Consider the following 18600-nt stretch of genomic DNA (forward strand, 5'->3'; position numbering starts at 1 on the left):
AGGGAAGGGAGGCTATGTAGAGATAGGGACAGCTCGGGGACATTCAGAGAGTCAGGGCTCTGCTTCAGAGAATGGGGAAGGAAAAGAAGAGGAGACTCCCCCGAGTTCTATAACACTGGCTTATCTTGAACCCACAACCTCCTGCCTTAACGCACCAGGGTAGCACCAAAGAGCTAGAATGTACCCCAGTAGTGATGACCCTGTCTAGTGCTCATCGCATGACCTGACACTGACCATGCCTCCCAGCCCGGCCTTGATTTCCCCATCTGGGTCACTAACCCTGCCCTAATCGGAGCCACACGTTGACCTTTGACCCACCCAGGCTCCCCTCCCACCCTTGCTATGCATTCTCTCTGCATTTGAGGCACGTGAAGCCTGGGGAGTTGGAAAGGAGGGACAGATACACGGGGGCGGGGGGGCACCCCCAAGTGACGTGGGGCCGAGGGATACGGGGGCCACACCCCCCAAGTGGAATGATGGAGGAGCGCAACTCTCCCTGGGGTCTTCCTGGGGGCATGTGGCTTAGAACCTGCCTCCACTACCCACTAACGGTGCGTTCTGGGCTTCTCACCACTCAGTGTTCTCAGCTGCAGATGAGGACAGTCATGGTGCCCGTGTCCGTGTTACTACGGGACGGGCTTGAGACCACACAGGCAGCCCCTGGTGGTGTTACCCATCACCACAGATGACAGGCCAGACAATTTGCGTGTGCCAACAACAGCATACCCAGCCTGCCTTTGTACAGATGAGAGCCCTGGAGAGTAGGGGGATGCTGAACAGGACCCTCTAGGCTTTGGGACAGGATCTAGAAGGGGTAAAGGGGTGTGTGTGTTGGGGAGGGGTGTTCCAGTTTGATTCTGTTGCTGTGATAAAACTGAACAAAAGCAACCCTCCCGGGGGAGGAAAGGCTTTATTTGGCTTACACTTCCAGGTCACAGTCTACCACCAAGAGGAAGTCAGGGCAAGAACTTAAGCAGAAACCAGGAAGGAGCAGAGCTTGTTAGCTTGTCCTCTGGCTCACTTAAGGGTCTGCTCAGCTCTCTTTCTTATATAGCCCAGGCCCACCTGCCTAGGGAATGGTGCCACCCACAGTGGGCTAGGCCATCCCCATATCAATCATGGATCAAGACAGTCCCTCAGACAGGGCCACAGGCCAGTCTCTTGACTGAGACTCCATCAGATGACTCTAGGCTGTGTCAAGTTGACATTTGACACTCACTAAGACAGGGAGGTCAGGAAGGCAGGTTGAAGTGGTCCACTCTGGCCTAGGTAGGTGCCGTAGGGAACTAAACCACACTGGGGCTCCACTATGGAGTTAGGGGCTTCCTGTGGCCCAGTCTCTTCTAGGCCTTTGACAGAGGAAGCTGAGGTCAGTGGAGAGAAGTCCCTCGGCTTCCTTATGCTTACCAGTGACAGAGCTGGAATTGAACCCGTGCATGAAGAACATCTGACCTGACATTTTTCTCTCCATAGTCACAGGCTGGGAAGACTAGGGCATCCTCACCCACATGGGACTGAGCCCAGTACTCTTCAGAGACCCTACCTCCACCCTGTGAATAGGATAACTGATCGAGGAGTATCTTATCAAATAAAGTGTGCTTCTTATGCCTCATGCTTGTAGCCTGGAAAGCTGAAGCAGGAGGACAGTCATGAGTTCAAGATCAGCCTAGGCTACATAGTCAATTCCAGGCTAGCCTGGGCTACAGCTTGATACCCTCAATAAACCAAAATAAAGTAATTAACTTGTAGTTCTCAACTAGTGGCCCTGATGAAGGCCAAGACTCTTGTCAACCCCTGCTGGGGTCGCCTATGGACTATTGCTGCTTCCTGTTAAGGGGCCACACTAGTCATAATCCGGCTATGATCTGCCTTCGGGACATTGAAACCCAGACTCTGCTCTCTGTGGCTCATTAAAGACAGGGACCTGACATGGCGGCCTCTGCTCTTCTTGTCTCAGCCCCTCCAGGAGACCAGAGCAAACAGGAAGTAGAAGACCAAGGACTGGGCTAGCCTTTTCCCATGCAAATGAAAGACGGGGTAACAGCCTTCTGGGGGCGCCCTGATCCCAGGCAGAAGACACTCCATGTTGGGAGTGAGGGCAAGCTCTACCACTCTCCGTTAGGCAAGCTAGTGAGCCCCAGCAGAACAGAAGAGCCCCCATTTTCACATCCCCCGCCCCCGATGCTGTCAGCGGAGCCCTCAGGGGTCTGCACTTCCCTTGAGTCTACCCCAGCCATCTGGCAGCAGGAGCAGCCGGCAACAAAGACAGGTGCCACCCACCGTGGCTCTGAGAGAGCCGGCTCCCAAGCAGGGCGTTTGGACAGCATAGTCACTCAGTTTCTAAGGACCACACTTGAAAAGGTCACCGCCTTCGGGTTGATTTTGCACGTGGGTGATTTTTAAGTAGCTGTCACTCTGCTAAGCTGCCTCCTCCCTTGGCCAAAAGGATTTTCTCTTCCCTGGAAAAAAAAAAAAAAAAAAAAAGCAACAGCTTTCATTGAATAATTGGTAGAGGTCTTCCCACGCAGGCTGGCGTGGGGAGAGGTGATGGAACACCTTCAGGCTTGGGCATGGAGAAGCAGGTGAGGAGCCAGGTGATTCCTTTTCACCCACTGCTTGTTGGTTTTTAATAAAGAAGTCAAACTCGGTTTGTAGATTTCCCATTAGGGGACAATAAGCTTTTATAGAGGGAACCACTGAATTAGAACTAATAGCGAGTGCAGCGCCGGAATCCGGGGAAATATCACCGCTAATAAGTTTCTGCCTCGTGCTCCGACGCTGACATTCTCGGCATCGCTTCATGCAGCCAGGCAGAAGTCTCAATGTATGTGTGTACCCAAAGCACTTGAGCCCACGCCAGGAGCCTGGGTGAGACCCAAGTGGCCTGTGGGGACCTTGGATGGCAGGAGAGCCCCAGGGCTCCCAGTTTTTTGGGAAGAGAATGAACCTGTGCACGGGATGGAATAGGGGACAGATTTGGGAAGAAATGGAGCAATTGATTCTGGGAACTCGCCATGCAGCAGGTTGGGGTTGTCTATAGTCCCAAGGAGAGGAGAGCCAGGGGAGCCTCGGCTCATCTCTGCCCTGCTTGCTCATGCGGAAGAAACTATAGCAAAAGAATTCAGCAAAGGCAGACTCTGTCCCCAGGAAGAGCCCACAGTTCCCTGAGCTCTGAGGACTTAGTAGTGGGACCCACTGAACATTTGTGACATGGGGGGATGAGAGGGGCGCTCAGCCAGCTCCCGAGCTTCTCACTGCTCTGTTGAGCTGAGGTGGGAAGCATGGAGCCGAGGGAGCCAGAGAGTCTTCAGTGAAGAGGGCAACTGGGAGGAATTCTCAGTGAGCGATTGCCGAAGTCCTCAGCTATGGCGAGAGTCTCAAAAGGCAGGAAGGCTCGCTCCTCTGATTGAAGAGCTTAGGCGAGCTGGTGGAGGAGCTGTGGGCTGCACCTGGCTCTGGTTCCCACAGCGCAGGCCTCATCCCTACCTGGTTCAGCCTCTCAGCCAGGCTTCCCACTCCCAACCCTAGCTGCTACAGGCTGAGCCGGAGGAAGGAACGGGCAGGTACCAGGCTGCAGGCCAGGTTGGTTCAGAGGATGAGAAGCTGGTGCTCATGTGTGATCGGGGTGTCTGTCCAGCCCCATTTACAGCCAGTCCAGGGCTGGAGCCTAGACTCTGGGAGGAGCCTAAACACCACCTGCCTGCCCCTGCACACTTCAGAATCTTTTGGTGTAGACATCGTGCCTTTCTCTTTCACTTTTTTAAATAAGTTGTTTTTTTAATGTGAATGGATGTTTTGCCTGCATGAATGTCTATGTACCAGATGTATGCCTAGTGCCCACAGAGGCCAGAAAAAGGCATCAGCTTCCAGGGAACCACAGTTACAGGTAGTTGTAGTCCTGGGAATTGAGCCTGGATCCTCTGGAAGAACAGCCAGTGTTCTTAACCGCTGTACCGTCTCCCGGCTCTCTCCCTTCATTTTTGTAGAGCTTCTAGAACCTTTCTCTGTTGTCTTGACTCAGCTGGGAGCGAAGGTCAGGTGGGCACTGATTGGGAGCAGAAGAAGGAAGGGACTAGGCTTCTGGAGCAAGCTTGGAGTGCAGCTGGAAGGCGGGAGCCTGGGAGCCGTAGGCGAGCCGACTGCTCTTACTTAGTGTCTGTTTCTGGATCTCATTCTATTCCTTCCCAACCCTTGCACGTTTCTCCAATGACTGTCCTACCTCCTTCAACATGACCTGCCGAAGGGACTCCTGCCCTTCCTAATACCCTAACCACTGGTGATACCTAGAGGCCAGAGGCCCTCAGGGCCAGCCAGCCCAAACTGCCCCTCGGTTCCCACTGTGGATAGTTGGCCACGTGCCTTGGAGACACCCGGATCTGTGTGCTTCCCTTCCAGGATGAGAACGACAACCCTCCTACCTTCAGCAAGCCTGCCTACTTCGTTTCCGTGGTGGAGAACATCATGGCAGGTACAGCTGGGGTCGGGGGCCGAGGGCAGAGAGTATACACATGGGCGGCTGCAGCCCTGGTCCATGCATTTGGGAGGCCTACAGCCTTGTCAACTACCCAGGCATCCATGACAAGTCAGGGGTGACCGTGGGGGCATCTGGTTATTGCCACTGTGTACAGAGCCTCCATTGGGTACCAGGAGCCAGTGCCGTGAGAAGAGAATAATAGATGATTAATTATGCCATCTTGACTAAAGACTCTGGAGTGTGGTGAGTTCCTAGACTTGGTACCATGGAGGCAGGTCCTGGGAGCCATGATTTTTTTTTTTTTTTTTTTTTTTTTTTGTGGGGTGGCTTTGAAGGGCGGTCTTGAAGTATATTCCTGTATAAGCCTGAGAGTGGAAGGTCCAACTTGAGCCAGTTCCACAAGTTCCACATGTGGGTTCCTGTCCTCAGGGCAGGCTGACCGCTTCATCTCCAGGGCTCTCCTCGGGGGGATGTGCAGACTGCAAAGATTTCTGAGCACCAGTGTAGAGGCAGGGACAGTGAGTATCCAGGACAGCTGGCCTTAGAGACAGTTGAAATCAATATACCTAGAGCCAGGAAGCACCTTTCCTGGTATCAGGATCTAAGCAGAGCCTCCAGGTACCTCTCCAGTGTCTGAAGATGTGTGAGTTGGGCGCCAGGCTATGCCTACCCCACATCCCTATATCCAGCATCCCCTAAAGATTATCCCTATAGCCGGGCGGTGGCAGTGCATGCCTTTAATCCCAGCACTCGGGAGGCAGAGCCAGGCAGATCTCTGTGAGTTCGAGGCCAGCCTGGACTACAGAGTGAGTTCCAGGAAAGGCGCAAAGCTACACAGAGAAACCCTGTCTCGAAAAACCAAAACCAAAAAAAAAAAAAGAAAGAAAGATTATCCCTGCTAAAGGCCCTTAGTGCTCCCTAGCATCCCTTGGCATTCTGCAAAGACAAGGTCTTTGAATGCGATACCTAACACTCTTCCTAACTCCATGTCTCTGGAACCAAAGAGCACTCCTGGAAGGGGCCTGCCTGATCCATGCTCTTTCTTGGAGGCTGCTTGTAGTCCTCCTAGCTGCCACCAATACCTGGCATCTGTATACTTCCTGCAAGGGAGCCTTCCCAGAAGCCCCATGGGTGACCCCTGTTGCAGAGGAAGTGACTGAGGGACTCATCTGGGGGCCACAGGACTTCTACCCAACCTCTGACTGCTCCCCAGAGCAGGAGGGTGCTGCAGCCCAAAGCCTGGGTGAATACGCCCTTAGGACAAGTCACTGGTGGGGTCTGGCCAAGGCCACAGGGATAGCCAACCCCTCCCTAAACCCAGGATCCCACATTGATGGAAAGGAAATGAAAGGAAAAGGCCTTCACTGGACATTAACGAGAAAATAAAGTCCTGTATAAATTCTGCTATGAATAAGATAAAACAGGACCCAAATTGGATGTAGTAAAATGTAGAATAATTTAATTGGGTGCTTTGTTTCTTTGAGAGCTGGTAGATCTTGGCGATTTTGATCCACAGGACAGCCAGGCAAGGTCAGGAAGCAGTTTGAGCTGCTGGAGGCTGGACCAGGTGTCTGGGGGAGAAAAGGACCATATCCCAGGCCTAGTCTCATTTCTGTGGAGACCTGAGTCCACTCAGCCCTGGGGCACCCCATCTATCACGCTCTCTAATTCCTTGAGGCTTGGCCACTAGAGGGTCCAGTTTCTGACTCCAGGGACTGGGGGGTCAAAAGAGCAACCTCCTACCTCATTGTCTTCCTAAAGGAGCCACAGTGCTGTTCCTAAATGCCACGGACCTGGACCGCTCTCGGGAGTATGGGCAGGAATCCATCATCTACTCATTGGAGGGGTCCTCGCAGTTCCGCATCAATGCCCGCTCTGGTGAGCCCCCAGACCTGCTGCTCTGTTCCTCCTGGGCCAGTCAGGGGCTGTGTGTCTTCTCCCATGCTGTTAAGAGCAAACTGGCTTTGATTTTTACCTCTGAAATATTCACTTCAGGGTTAAGTACTCATCTTACCTGAAGCAATCCCACCACAAACATGTCCACCAAACCTTGCCTTGCAAGGGTAAAGAGTGTTTAAAACTGTTTGTTTTCTGAATAGCTGACATACACCACTCTTCAGGGACATGTGCTACCCCCAAATATCCTTTCTCTTGGCTGCCCACTTGGGTTTTAAATCTGTGTTCCTCTTTATACACTCCAACGTTGTCTTTGAGCTGTTGTGTGCACTAGATGGTGAGTGTAATGAACACACCTAAAATCAGCCTGTAGGAAGCACAGAACAAAATCGCTACCATTTCTTTCTTTTGTATATTCACCTGGGAGTCCCATCTGTAGCTCCTTGTTTATCCTGTGTAACTCTTTCTAAGATGCTTTGTACAGCTCTAACGTTCTCTCCTCCTTGAAGCTGCTGGGGGGGGGGGGTAGGTAAAAAAGTACAAGACCCCGGGCTGTTCAGCCATGCCCTGGAAGAACTTTGGGGCCCCTCATGCTCATTTGGAAGGTGCCGAACTCAGCGCTAGAATGTAGGAAGAATAAAGTATGGTCCTCTTGGGGTCCAGGTCAGCTGCATGGGCATGCAAGTCACTTGCTTCTAGGGGCCCATTTCCGTAAGTTTAAGGGAACTCTGGGTGCCAACACGTTTATCCCAGACTCCCAGTGACTCGGAACAGTAGGAACACACAGCAGTGTGGGCAGATATTCGGTGAATGGCCTTTCATGTGACAGTTCTAAACCCAGGTCCCTTCCATGTTGTGGCTCCAAGTTCTCTGAAAAAGGAGAAAACATACAAGAGATATTATACATGGTGTGTAGCTGGAAGTCTTCTCTCCAGGTTCCCCAAGCCCCGCAGTCCCACAATCCACTTATAAAATAATCACTCAGACGCTTATATCACTTATAAACTGTATGGCCGTGGCAGGCTTCTTGCTAACTGTTCTTTTATCTTAAATTAACCCATTTCTATAAATCTATACCTTGCCACGTGGCTGGTGGCTTACCAGAGTCTCTACATGCTGCTTCTCCTGGCGGTGGCTGCAGTGTCTCTCCCCCCAGCCTTCCGCTTCCCAGAATTCTCCTCTCTCCTTGTCCCACCTACTTCCTGCCTCGTCACTGGCCACCAGTGTTTTATTTATATAGAACAATATCCACAGCACTTCCCCTTTCTTCTTTTTTTTTTTTTTTTTTTTTTTTTTAAGATTTATTTATTTATTATGTATACAGAAGAGGGCGCCAGATCTCATTACAGATGGTTGTGAGCCACCATGTAGTTGCTGGGAATTGAACTCAGGACCTCTGGAAGAGCAGTCGGTGCTCTTAACCTCTGAGCCATCTCTCCAGCCCCTTCTTCTTTTTTTTAAAAAGGAAGGTTTTAACTTTAACATGGTAAAATTACATATAACAAAACAATTATCGAGCAAGAATTATAGTTACAATATTAAAGAAGATGTCCTATCTATCTTATATTTGTGAGTTTAAGGTTTTATATCTAACTTATCTTTTATCATAACTGAGGAAATTACAACTATCTAGTTTTCAACCACATCAAAGACCTGAGAAGGAACATAATGGTACCTGAGAAATGGTAGATGCATGCAAGCAACTTTCGGGAATCTTGCAAAAATAGACCAAGACAGCTGGCAGCCTGGACAGTCACCTAATGTTTCTCAGCATTGTTGGTGCATTCAGATTGGCTACAGGCCTAGAATATCTGACAGACCATTTTCAGAAGCAGGAATTTTGAGAGACCATCTTACCCTGTCTTGGCAGAGTACAGTGGTCACTTTCCTTGTGTCCCGCTTGTCCAGAAAGGACAGCATTGCATTTGTACTGTCAGCCATCAAGGCAAGGGCAGTTCTTTGCCCAGTAGGCCATTTTGTGCCAAAAAGACAAACTTCCAAATGGAAATGTCTTAGAAGCCCAACATTCTCTCGGGATCAATTGGTGCAGCCAGGAGCAATTGTGTCTCACATCAACAGAATTTTAAGTTATTTAAATGCCATATTCTCTAGGTCTATGAAGTGTTTGAAGATTACCTATCTATCTGAAATATATCTATGTATACCTAGAAAACTTAACTAACATGGCTACAGATATGATTATCATAGATGACTAATTATTAATCTATTTTTTAATTATCCATTACAATTTTAAATGAGTTACATAAACATAATACCTCAAACAAGAATAGAAATATATATATACACAGTATAACAATATTAACTTCAAGTTTGTATCAATAAACTAAAATCCATACCAATGTAAAACATTTTAAACATAAACTAAAATCTATACCAATGTAAAACATTTTAAACAAGTTGTTCTTTAAAAGTAGGTTCATTAATCTACCCTTTTATCTTATCATCTCCATATCCTATATATCCATATCATATCCCCTTTTCTTTTTTAGAAAGAGATCACATTTATAATCAATCTGTTTTAAATAAAAATATTGGTTTTCTCTGTCCCACACCAGAGGGCTCTTCTGATTTGGGACACAAGAATTGCCTAACCATTTTTTTTTTTAAAGCAATATGTCTGGGTTTAGAGGGGGAGTGAGCCAATTCCACCTCTAAAGCCAGCTTGGTATATTTGGGAATTTGGGCGTAGCATCTCTTACTACTTCCTGCTGGAGGGGGGCGCTGTATCTTATGGGGATGCAAAGAAAATTTTAGACCTATGGGGTAGTCCGTGAGGCTGTATTGTTTGAACCAGTTGCCTTGAAACCGCTCTGGATGCTGGATCATCTGGGCCATGGTGTCATCGGAGACTTTTCAGGGGGTCTTGGCTGTTGAAACCTGATGTATCTTAATCTGGAACAAATCCATAGCCTCTGGCTTTCTGTGGAAACAAAAGCAGAACCTCTTTTCCAAAGCAACATATCCTTAAATCCAAATTTTGAAGTCAAGGTACCTTTAAAATATACATTTTGGCATAACTCAACAGCTTTTGTAATCAAATGTTTTTCTTCAGTTACAAATATCAAAGACAACATAATCCAGATTCTCTGTGTGGTAGCCATCGTTACGTGGCTTATTTTTTATATTACCTTGAGCCTTGAGCCTATTGCTTTAAACTGTACCATTCTAAGACTGAAATAGCATTGTGGCTGCTGGCTCCACCCACTTTAGCTGCCCAACATGGCAGTGGTACATTTTCAGCCAGCTCTGGGAGTCATCAAGTCTCAGAAATAGTGGGTCTAAGCTTTCATCAAAGCAGCGTGTAGCCCAGAAACCTCTTTTTTTTTTTTTTTTTTTAATAATAGTAAAGACTAAATCTACCACACAGCTTAATGTGCCGCTGGCAGATGCCTCATTCCCGCCATACTGCCGGTCAGACGCACACGCCAGGAACCCGCCAGTGTTCAAACCCGCGTTTTGCGCCGTCTAGCTGCTCATATGAGACAAGAAGCAGGAACCTGGTTTTGGCTCTGTTTAGAATTGGTTATTAAATATTCTCAGGTTTAAGGTGGAAGCTCGAGCCGTTGGGCGCCATTTGTAGCTGGAAGTCTTCTCTCCAGGTTCCCCAAGCCCCGCAGTCCCACAATCCACTTATAAAATAATCACTCAGACGCTTATATCACTTATAAACTGTATGGCCGTGGCAGGCTTCTTGCTAACTGTTCTTTTATCTTAAATTAACCCATTTCTATAAATCTATACCTTGCCACGTGGCTGGTGGCTTACCAGAGTCTCTACATGCTGCTTCTCCTGGCGGTGGCTGCAGTGTCTCTCCCCCCAGCCTTCCGCTTCCCAGAATTCTCCTCTCTCCTTGTCCCACCTACTTCCTGCCTCGTCACTGGCCACCAGTGTTTTATTTATATAGAACAATATCCACAGCAATGGTGGATCTGACAGGCCAGGCCCTAACGGAGACTCAGTCACCCTCATATACCTTGGCCACAGCAGGCAGGGGCTACCTCACTGCTAGAAACCTCGGGGAATGGAGTCCTGCCTAGTAGTCACCACTCAGCAACAGGTTACCCTGAACATGGGGGCAAGAACTCCGGAGATCTTGCCATCCCTGCCACAGGTGGTCAGCGGTCCAGCAGGACCTTCCTGTTGCCCATGACTCCTGGATCAAGGTTGTCCTTACAGCTCCTTTGTGCCCTTACTCTCAAAACTCTGGGAGCAGATGGCTGGTATTGCTGTATACAAGGATGAGGACAGGAGGCCCAGGCTCCCATGAGTCTCTCCTTCCACCTTGGGCCTTCCTCTGACACTTTGATCATCCTCCTTGGCAAGCCACATTTCTAGAAGCAACAGTCACACCTCAGAACTGCCCAGGGCCGGCTCCATGAATCCCAATGACAGCAAAGTGTTGCTACCCCTTAGGGAGAATGGCACAGGGTTTGCATATGACCCATACATCTCCCCCGGCACCTTGCAGTCATCTCTCAGTCACTAGGAACATCACATAGGATGTACATTCTTTGTAAAAAGCCATCTGAAGGCTGGAGAGATGTCACCATGGTAAAACACTGGCTACAAAATGTGAGAACATAAGTTCACATTCCCCAGAACCCACATAAAGCCAGGTGCAGTAATGTGTGTCTGTAAGCTTAGCATTCCTGCTCTGAGATTGGAGGCAAAGACAGGAGAATGTAGCTTACAGACGAGCCAGCCTGGGCTACACAGCCACAAACAAGAGACCTTGTCTCCAACAAGGTGTCAAGTCAGGACTGACACCCAAAGTTACTCTCTCCACAAGTTTGCTGTGGGACATGCATGCGTGACTGCATTTGCATATGCCCGTGTACACACACACACACACACACACACACACACCTGTCCCAGAGCTAAAGCTACCTCAGTTGGTAGACTGCTTGCCTAGTATACATAAAGCCATGGATTCCATTCTAGGTGTGGCGGCACAGGCCTGGAATCTAGCACTCAGGAGGTGGAGATGGGAATATCAGAAGTTCAAAGTCATGCTTAGCTACATAGCAAGTTCCAGGCCACCCTGGCCACATGCCACATGAGACCTCCATCTCACAAAACAAACAAGCAAACTGTGACAGTATATTGTGCCAAGAATAATGACAAGAAAAAAAAAATTGTCTCTACATTGCTCAATTCAGATGTAATTTTTAGAGTAGTTTTGATCCAAGGAGAGTTTAATCTGCGGATCTGGAACCTGCAGTGAGCATCTCAGCACTATGTATTAGCCAAGTGCCCAGCACTGGCTCATTTCCCTCCCAGCATCACACCCATTTCCCAGATAAAGAAACTGAGGCAAGAGCCAAGCTAAAAATTTGACTGAGGTCTCTCAGTGTTTGACCAGCTCACCCCAGAGCTCAAATGTTTACTTTTGGGGTCCATAAAGCCATATGTGAACTATGTCCGGCCAGCCATCCACATCCTGCTGCAGGTTGGAGACTCCAGCTCCACCCTAGGGTACAGTGAGGACCCCAGCATTTTCTGCTGTCTTAACATGTCCTCTACCCAAAAGTGGGAACATGTTCCTCTGAGATCCTTGGTTGCATTAGCCAGGCCTTAATTGAATCTAATTTCCCAGATGTGAAAGTTCATCTATCATGAATATAAATTCATGTTTAAAACCTTTACAAATTAAATTCTTCCTAACCCTACCAATTCATTCATTGACACCACCCAGTGAGGAGCATGGCTCCCCTGGCAGACCCTAGCCGGTCTGTGGTCTCCGGCTGTGGCACCTCCATTACCTTGTCCTCCAACCCCGGCTCCCTGCTCAACCCAGGACAAGTGACAGTGTCAGGGAGGGAAGTATCAGTGTGAAGGGGGCCTTGGGGAGCCAGCTCTCCCTGCCCTTGTTTTATGATGGAGATGTTAAGTAGCGTGTCCCAGGTCGCACAGCTCAGACCATAGGAACAAAACAATGGGTACCACCTAAGTCTCTGCCTGCCTTGGGAAACTCAGTCTACTGCAGCAGTTCTCACCCTGGGGGTCGGGTATCCGATATCTTGCATCTCGGATATTTACATTCCAATTCCTCGCAGTAGCAAAATTACAGTTATGAAAGAGCAACGAAAATAATTTTGTGGTTGCGAGGGGTGGGGGGAGGAGGGGCACCACAACATGGGGAACTGAATTAAAGGATCGCAGCATTAGGAAGGCTGAGAACCACTGGTCTACCAGAAGGAAATGATTGGTTTTTGAACAGTGGTAGTTTTCCCCTATGGTTCCTTTTAAGACAGGGTCTCTCACTGAACCTGGGAACCTGGGACTCATTGATCCAGCCACCCTGGCTGGCCAGTGAGCTCCAGGGATCCTCCTGTCTCTGCCTTCCCCACAGCTTTGGGGCTATAAATATATGCCTCCATGCCAGGCTTTAACAAGGGTCCTGGGGATTGAACTCGGGTCATCATGCTTGCAGGGCAGGGACCCTACTACTGGAGCCATTCGCTGGCCCTGTTGCAACATCTCTGCCTGGAAGGCATTCTGCACTCCTTCTGACAAATGAGAAACTGAGGCTCAAAGAAGAGGTTCGGGCTCCTCCCCAGGGACACTCATCCCAGGAAGGCTATTCAGAGAACTCAAATCTGGGTCTTTGTTCTCAAAGTAGATGCCATCCCCTGCAGCACTGTGGTCTGGAGCCTGACCTGGCCATAGTGATGCGCTCAGATCTGCTGGCTCACAGCTGCTCTGGGAATGCCACGGTCAAGGCCATGGAGTTAGTGGCTTGGAATGGCCCTGGGGGAAGTATTTATACCACTGAAATCAATAAATGGCTTTTGTTCTCTTTGGGGAGCTGTTTGTCAAACACTTACTAGTATATGATTACCATGCATGCTGGGAGATAGATGTTCAGTTGGTAAAGTGCCTGTCACACAACGTGGGGACCTGAGTTCAATTCCCAGAACCTGCATAAACAAACCAGGCACAGCGGCATGTGCTTGTCATCTCAGGGCTGGGGAGACAGAGACGAATGGATCCTTGGGGAATCACTAGCCACCCAGCCTCGTCTAATCAGTGAGTCCCATGTCCCAGTGGGAAATCCTGCCCCTAAAAATGAGGCAGATGGCACCAGAGATACAGCACTCAAAGTTGTCGTCTGGCATCTACAACATGAAAACGCATACACGCCAGAAAAATAAATAAAAGACTACCAAGGAGCTGGAGAGATGGCTCAGAGGTTAAGAGCACTGCTTGTTCTTCTGAAGGTCCAGAGTTCAATTCCCAGCAACCACATGGTGGCTCACAACCATCTGTAGTGAGATCTGGTGCCCTCTTCTGGCCTGCAGGGGTGTGTGCAGACAGAACACTGTAGACATAATAAATAAATAAATCTTAAAAAAAAAAAAAAGACTACCAAGGTGACGTTGGTGTGCCGGTGATACCTAAGAACCAAAGAAAGGGCAAAATCAGCTGACAAAAATTGTAGTTTATTTTGAACGTGTCTGTTAATAACTTGTTTGCGCACACACACACACACACACACACACACACACACAAATTCAGGTGGTATAATTAGACCATTGATGGGGAAACTGGGGAAGTATTTCATGGCTGCTAACTCAGAACTCTGTTGGCTCACACACTATGGGTTTGCATGCCCACACCTGAGCCACAAGCTCAGACACGTGTGAACTCCAGCCTGGGTGTCCCCCTCCTGCCACTGGTTGGTCCCGGTGACATTATCCCTAGATAGAGCCTGGGTCTCTTCTGAGGTTTTCATGACATTAACTAAATGACCCTCATGATGGCCCTGCTGTAAAATTGTCCTGTCATAGTTCCTTTCTGGGCAGGTATGGAAACTGAGGCACAGGGGACTGAAGTAACCAGAGGAGCTGATAAAGCCGGGGGGGGGGGGGGGGAATGCAATGTCAAATCTAAACCACGGGTGCTCTGTGAATGGGTCTGGGACCCAATGGCCCTCCTACTCTGTCAGCCCCTGCCCCACATCTGCAAAGCCACCCCGTTATGGGGTACTATTGTCCAGCTCTTGGGTCCCCTCTAAAACACAGGTGTTCTACCCTCTCAAGCATAGAGGTGGGCCCCCTGCAGTTGCAGAGGCCACCGCTGCCGTGACTGTGGCCAACTGCAGCTTGCAAGTATATCTCTATGTCTACTCCCTTCTCCCTGCCTCCCCTGACCCCCACCCCTCACCCCACCCCCCCACACACATCATGTCACTCATCTACCTCTCTGTCCAATAGGAGAAATCACCACCACATCTCTGCTGGACCGAGAGACCAAATCGGAATACATCCTCATTGTGAGGGCTGTGGATGGGGGTGTGGGCCACAACCAGAAAACCGGCATTGCCACAGTGAGTACCTACCTCCCTACCCTGCTGACCAGGGCCCTCCTCCCGGCTCACCTTCAGGTTGCTTCATCAGGCCTCTGCGCACTATATCCTGAACCAGGCTGAGGCACTAGGAGAGGCTGAGACACTGTGAGATGGCGTCTGCAGAGAGCAGCCATATGAAAAAAGCCTTGCCACCACGACCCAAGACACCCGGGAGGGCACAATAGAATAATACCTCCACTCTGTCCCAAAGGCCCAGCTGGGCAAGAGCAGAGGACATGAGCCCCCCGGAATGCTCTCCTGCTCTCCAGGGCATCTAAGCAGAGACCACAATTCCTACCAGCCCAGGAATCAGGGCCCTTCCGTGTCCCCTGGGGACTGGCCATCACCCCATCTAAACGCCTATGATGCTGAATCTCCCTGCCACTAGCCCTCGGGGAAGGTCCAGAAGCCCATCAAGGTCTCCTCACCACATAGGAGCCTCAAGGAAGAGGGAGAAACTTGGGGGGGGGCCTAAGTGAGCTCCTGGGGGCAAAAGGGGTGATGGAGACAGTGGGGGTACCAAGGGCCCCTAGGAGAGGGAGGATGGCACTGGGGATCCATTGCTCTAGCCACATCCCTCCGCTTTCCTCGTGCCCGCCTTGGGCTCGCCCTGGAAGCCTTTCTTGACCCTGCCTCATGGTCCTCACCCACTCTGGAAAGCTGACCCATTTGCACCAGGCCAGAGGCTCTGGGTTGGGGTCGGCATCGCCTGGCTGGAACTGATACAGCAAGCCCTGCCACATGCACCTCTGTAGAGGCCATCCCTGCTAATAGGAATCACAGCCCAGTCCTGTAAATGATTTCCTGGGGGGTAGGGGAGCAGAGAAATCACTTGGCCTGTGGCTGAGACTGGGAGGCTGGAGGGATTCCCTCAGATCCCCGACTGGGTGTCACCTTCACTGAGACCAGATGGGTAAGAAAAGCCTTGGTCACATCAGGGATTCCAGACACCCCCATCCATTCTCTGCCCGATCCTGGGACAGACCTGAGCCTTCTCCTCCGGCAGGGACCTAGCCTCACTTTGTCCCTGGCAATCTAGGCTCTCCTTGAAACACCCAGAATGGCAGAGCTGTTAGAACCTTTGAACGCCCTGACTCTGCCCTTGCCCTGGTTGGCCTTAGCGAACCACAACACCCCTTGCGGCCCACAGGTGAATGTCACCCTCCTGGACATCAATGACAACCACCCTACCTGGAAGGATGCTCCCTACTACATCAACCTGGTGGAGATGACACCCCCGGACTCTGACGTGACTACGGTAAGTAGAGTCACAGCGCTGCCGGGGAACCCTGCCGGGATGGATGCATTCCCACCATGATCCTCTGGCCTGCCGCAGGGACTCCTGGGCTTGGTATTTCATTCTGAGCCAGCGCCAGGCCATGTCCTTTACCACTGAGTCGCTGCAGCCATTGGCCTGGTTAGCTCTGGCCCATGTCAGCTCCCAGGGGTGCCCCAGCAGGGGGTTGAAGCTCACCCCAGGGGTTCTTGGACAGGGGATGCCAGGAATTCACCTGTATGTCCTGTGTGTGCCTACTACATTCAGCATGTAACAGAAAGCAGAGAAAGGTAACACAGCCAGAGTCACTGGGCCCCAGAATGGAACCTGGCTTTGCAGGAGCAGCTGAAGACCGGAGGGCCTGTGTCCCACTTGCTCTACCCAGCTCTCAGATTCACATTTGTGAGCCTTTCTTCTCTCTACCTTTGAATCCCATGTAGCCTCATCTAGGAAGGCTGGTCCCCAAATGTCTAGCCAACTGCTGCCCAGCCAGTCCTGTGTTGGATGTGAACTCTGACAGCTCTTAGTTGATTGAACACCTGCCCTGCCCTACACCACCCCAAGGGGTCCTCATGAATTCTCCCTCATCTTCATGATACCTTCCCCTGGCAGCAGGACTCAAGGTCCCAGGAGCTAGTAAAAGATGGTGCTGGGACTTGAACTCAAGCCTGGTGGCTTTTCAGTAAGGACCTAGGAACCACCTAGCCCAGCCCTTTGTCCCTCTGTGGACTCACAGGATACCTGGCAGAGGCCCAGATCCTGAAGAACTGGAGAATCAGGCTGACCGGGACAGGGTCAGTAGCCTTTTTATCAGGTTCTGAGAACCTGCCCCACCGACACCCAGGTACCCCGGGGCCCTGACTCACTCTTTAGTGTCCTCACTCCTCACTAGCTAGGTCCTGAAGTGACAAGGTCTGTCTGGACCAGATGGAGAGAATGGAAAACTGGAGAGAAGGACAAAGAGGAAGTGGGATGGGAACATCACCTGCCTAGGGCTTCCACGTGAGCAAGATCTAAGTGGCCTCCAGCTGGAGCATCATGTCTCCCCCCAGAGAATCCCAAGCAGCAGGGCAGGGTGGGTGGTCTAGAATGAACCAGTTTTCAAAGCCTGACTGCTGTGGCTGCAATTAGAAACCTCTAGCTGGGGTGCTTGGATAGACCTCTGGGGCGCTGGGTCCCTCTGGAACTCTCTGCTGCCACCTTGTGGGCACCCTGGTGCTGGCTCAAAACCATCTCCCCCGAGTTCCCAACTTGGAATCCCAAGAGTTGCGGCCGGAATGCCCACCTCTAAACACCTGTCTGTCCTTGTGTTTCTGGGAGATTCCTCCTGAAGGAAACTGAGAGGCACGGGAGAGAGGTAGCGCTAAGGGTAGTTTCCGGGGAGCATGGGCTTTGGGCTAGGCCCGTGCCACCCTCTGCTCAGACTCACCACTGGCTCCGGTCTGATCCAGTGTGAAAGCCAGGGTCAGGCTGGGGAGATGGCTCAGTGCGGACAGTGTCTGCTTTGTCAGCACGAGGACCCAAGTCCAGATCCCAGTACTCATAAAAAAGCTGGGTGCGGCTTTATGTCCACAGGCCTATAACCCCGGCACGGTGACAGGCAGACACAGGATTGCGGGAGCTTGCTGGCCGTCAGCCTAGCCCTAGCTTCAGTGAAAAACCCTGTCTCAGGGGAATGTGGCAACGAGTGACAGAGCGAGATAAATATCACACACACACACACACACACACACACACACACACACACACACACACACACTCCTATAGCCTACAGGACCATCCATGGTTACCCTGAACAGATAGAACTATGCTCCCAGACAGCAAGGCAGGCATGGGGATGCAGCCCCAAGCTTCTCAGGAAGAAGAGAGTAAAATCAGAATTAAAAACTTGTTGTATTAAATAGCTACCAAATGTAATATGCGGCTTTTGTAATGAGGACATGCAGCATTTGTAGACATTTAATTACATGGAATTATGAGTTCTAGGTTAGATTCTCTAGAATTAAGAATGTTCCAGAACTTGGTAGGAGGCCCAATTGTATATGATGAGTGCCAAGGTAGATACGAGAAACCAAGTGGCTCATACGTTAATCAAGTTGGTCATCGAAGAGTCATTTCGAGAGGACTCACCATAGAAACTCTCTAAGTTTCCTACCCCTAAAGCACACCCGTAAGAGCACTGTACTTCCTTTAAGAAGGCCCCAGGGCCTTGGGTCTCCTGGCAGCCCAGGCGAGGTAGGGCTGTGGTTAGGCACAAGGGAAGTAGCTATAGGAGAGAGTCATTAACAAAGGAACCAGGTAGCCATAAGGAGGAGGTGACATCGTTGGGACTGGCCTGCCTTTGACCTACCTCCTCACACCCACCACATGCATGCACACACGTGTGCACACACGTGCACTAACAAAAACACAGGTACACATATGCATGCACATGCTTCTGCACGCACAGATATTAACACATGTATTTGCATATGTGCATACACACACGCACACATGTGTGAGTGCACATGCGCACACACTCACACATGCACACATATTGACTTCTCCATTTCCTGCACACACCCCTCCCCCTCCCTGAGCACT

The 18600-nt window shown here is 50.3% G+C and overlaps 1 protein-coding gene across 1 annotated transcript in view; it reads left to right on the top strand.

The window, feature by feature from the left end:
- Cdh23 (cadherin related 23) overlaps positions 1-18600 on the top strand; it is a 386250-nt gene that overhangs the window by 254485 nt on the left and 113165 nt on the right. The window contains exons 18-21 of the mRNA XM_076557194.1: positions 4396-4468; positions 6236-6352; positions 14608-14720; positions 15892-15999. Coding sequence (XP_076413309.1) covers positions 4396-4468; positions 6236-6352; positions 14608-14720; positions 15892-15999 — 411 coding nt within the window. The remainder of the gene's footprint in view (positions 1-4395; positions 4469-6235; positions 6353-14607; positions 14721-15891; positions 16000-18600) is intronic.

This window comes from Peromyscus maniculatus, chromosome 21 (assembly GCF_049852395.1).
Source record: "Peromyscus maniculatus bairdii isolate BWxNUB_F1_BW_parent chromosome 21, HU_Pman_BW_mat_3.1, whole genome shotgun sequence".
Lineage (NCBI taxonomy): Eukaryota > Metazoa > Chordata > Mammalia > Rodentia > Cricetidae > Peromyscus > Peromyscus maniculatus.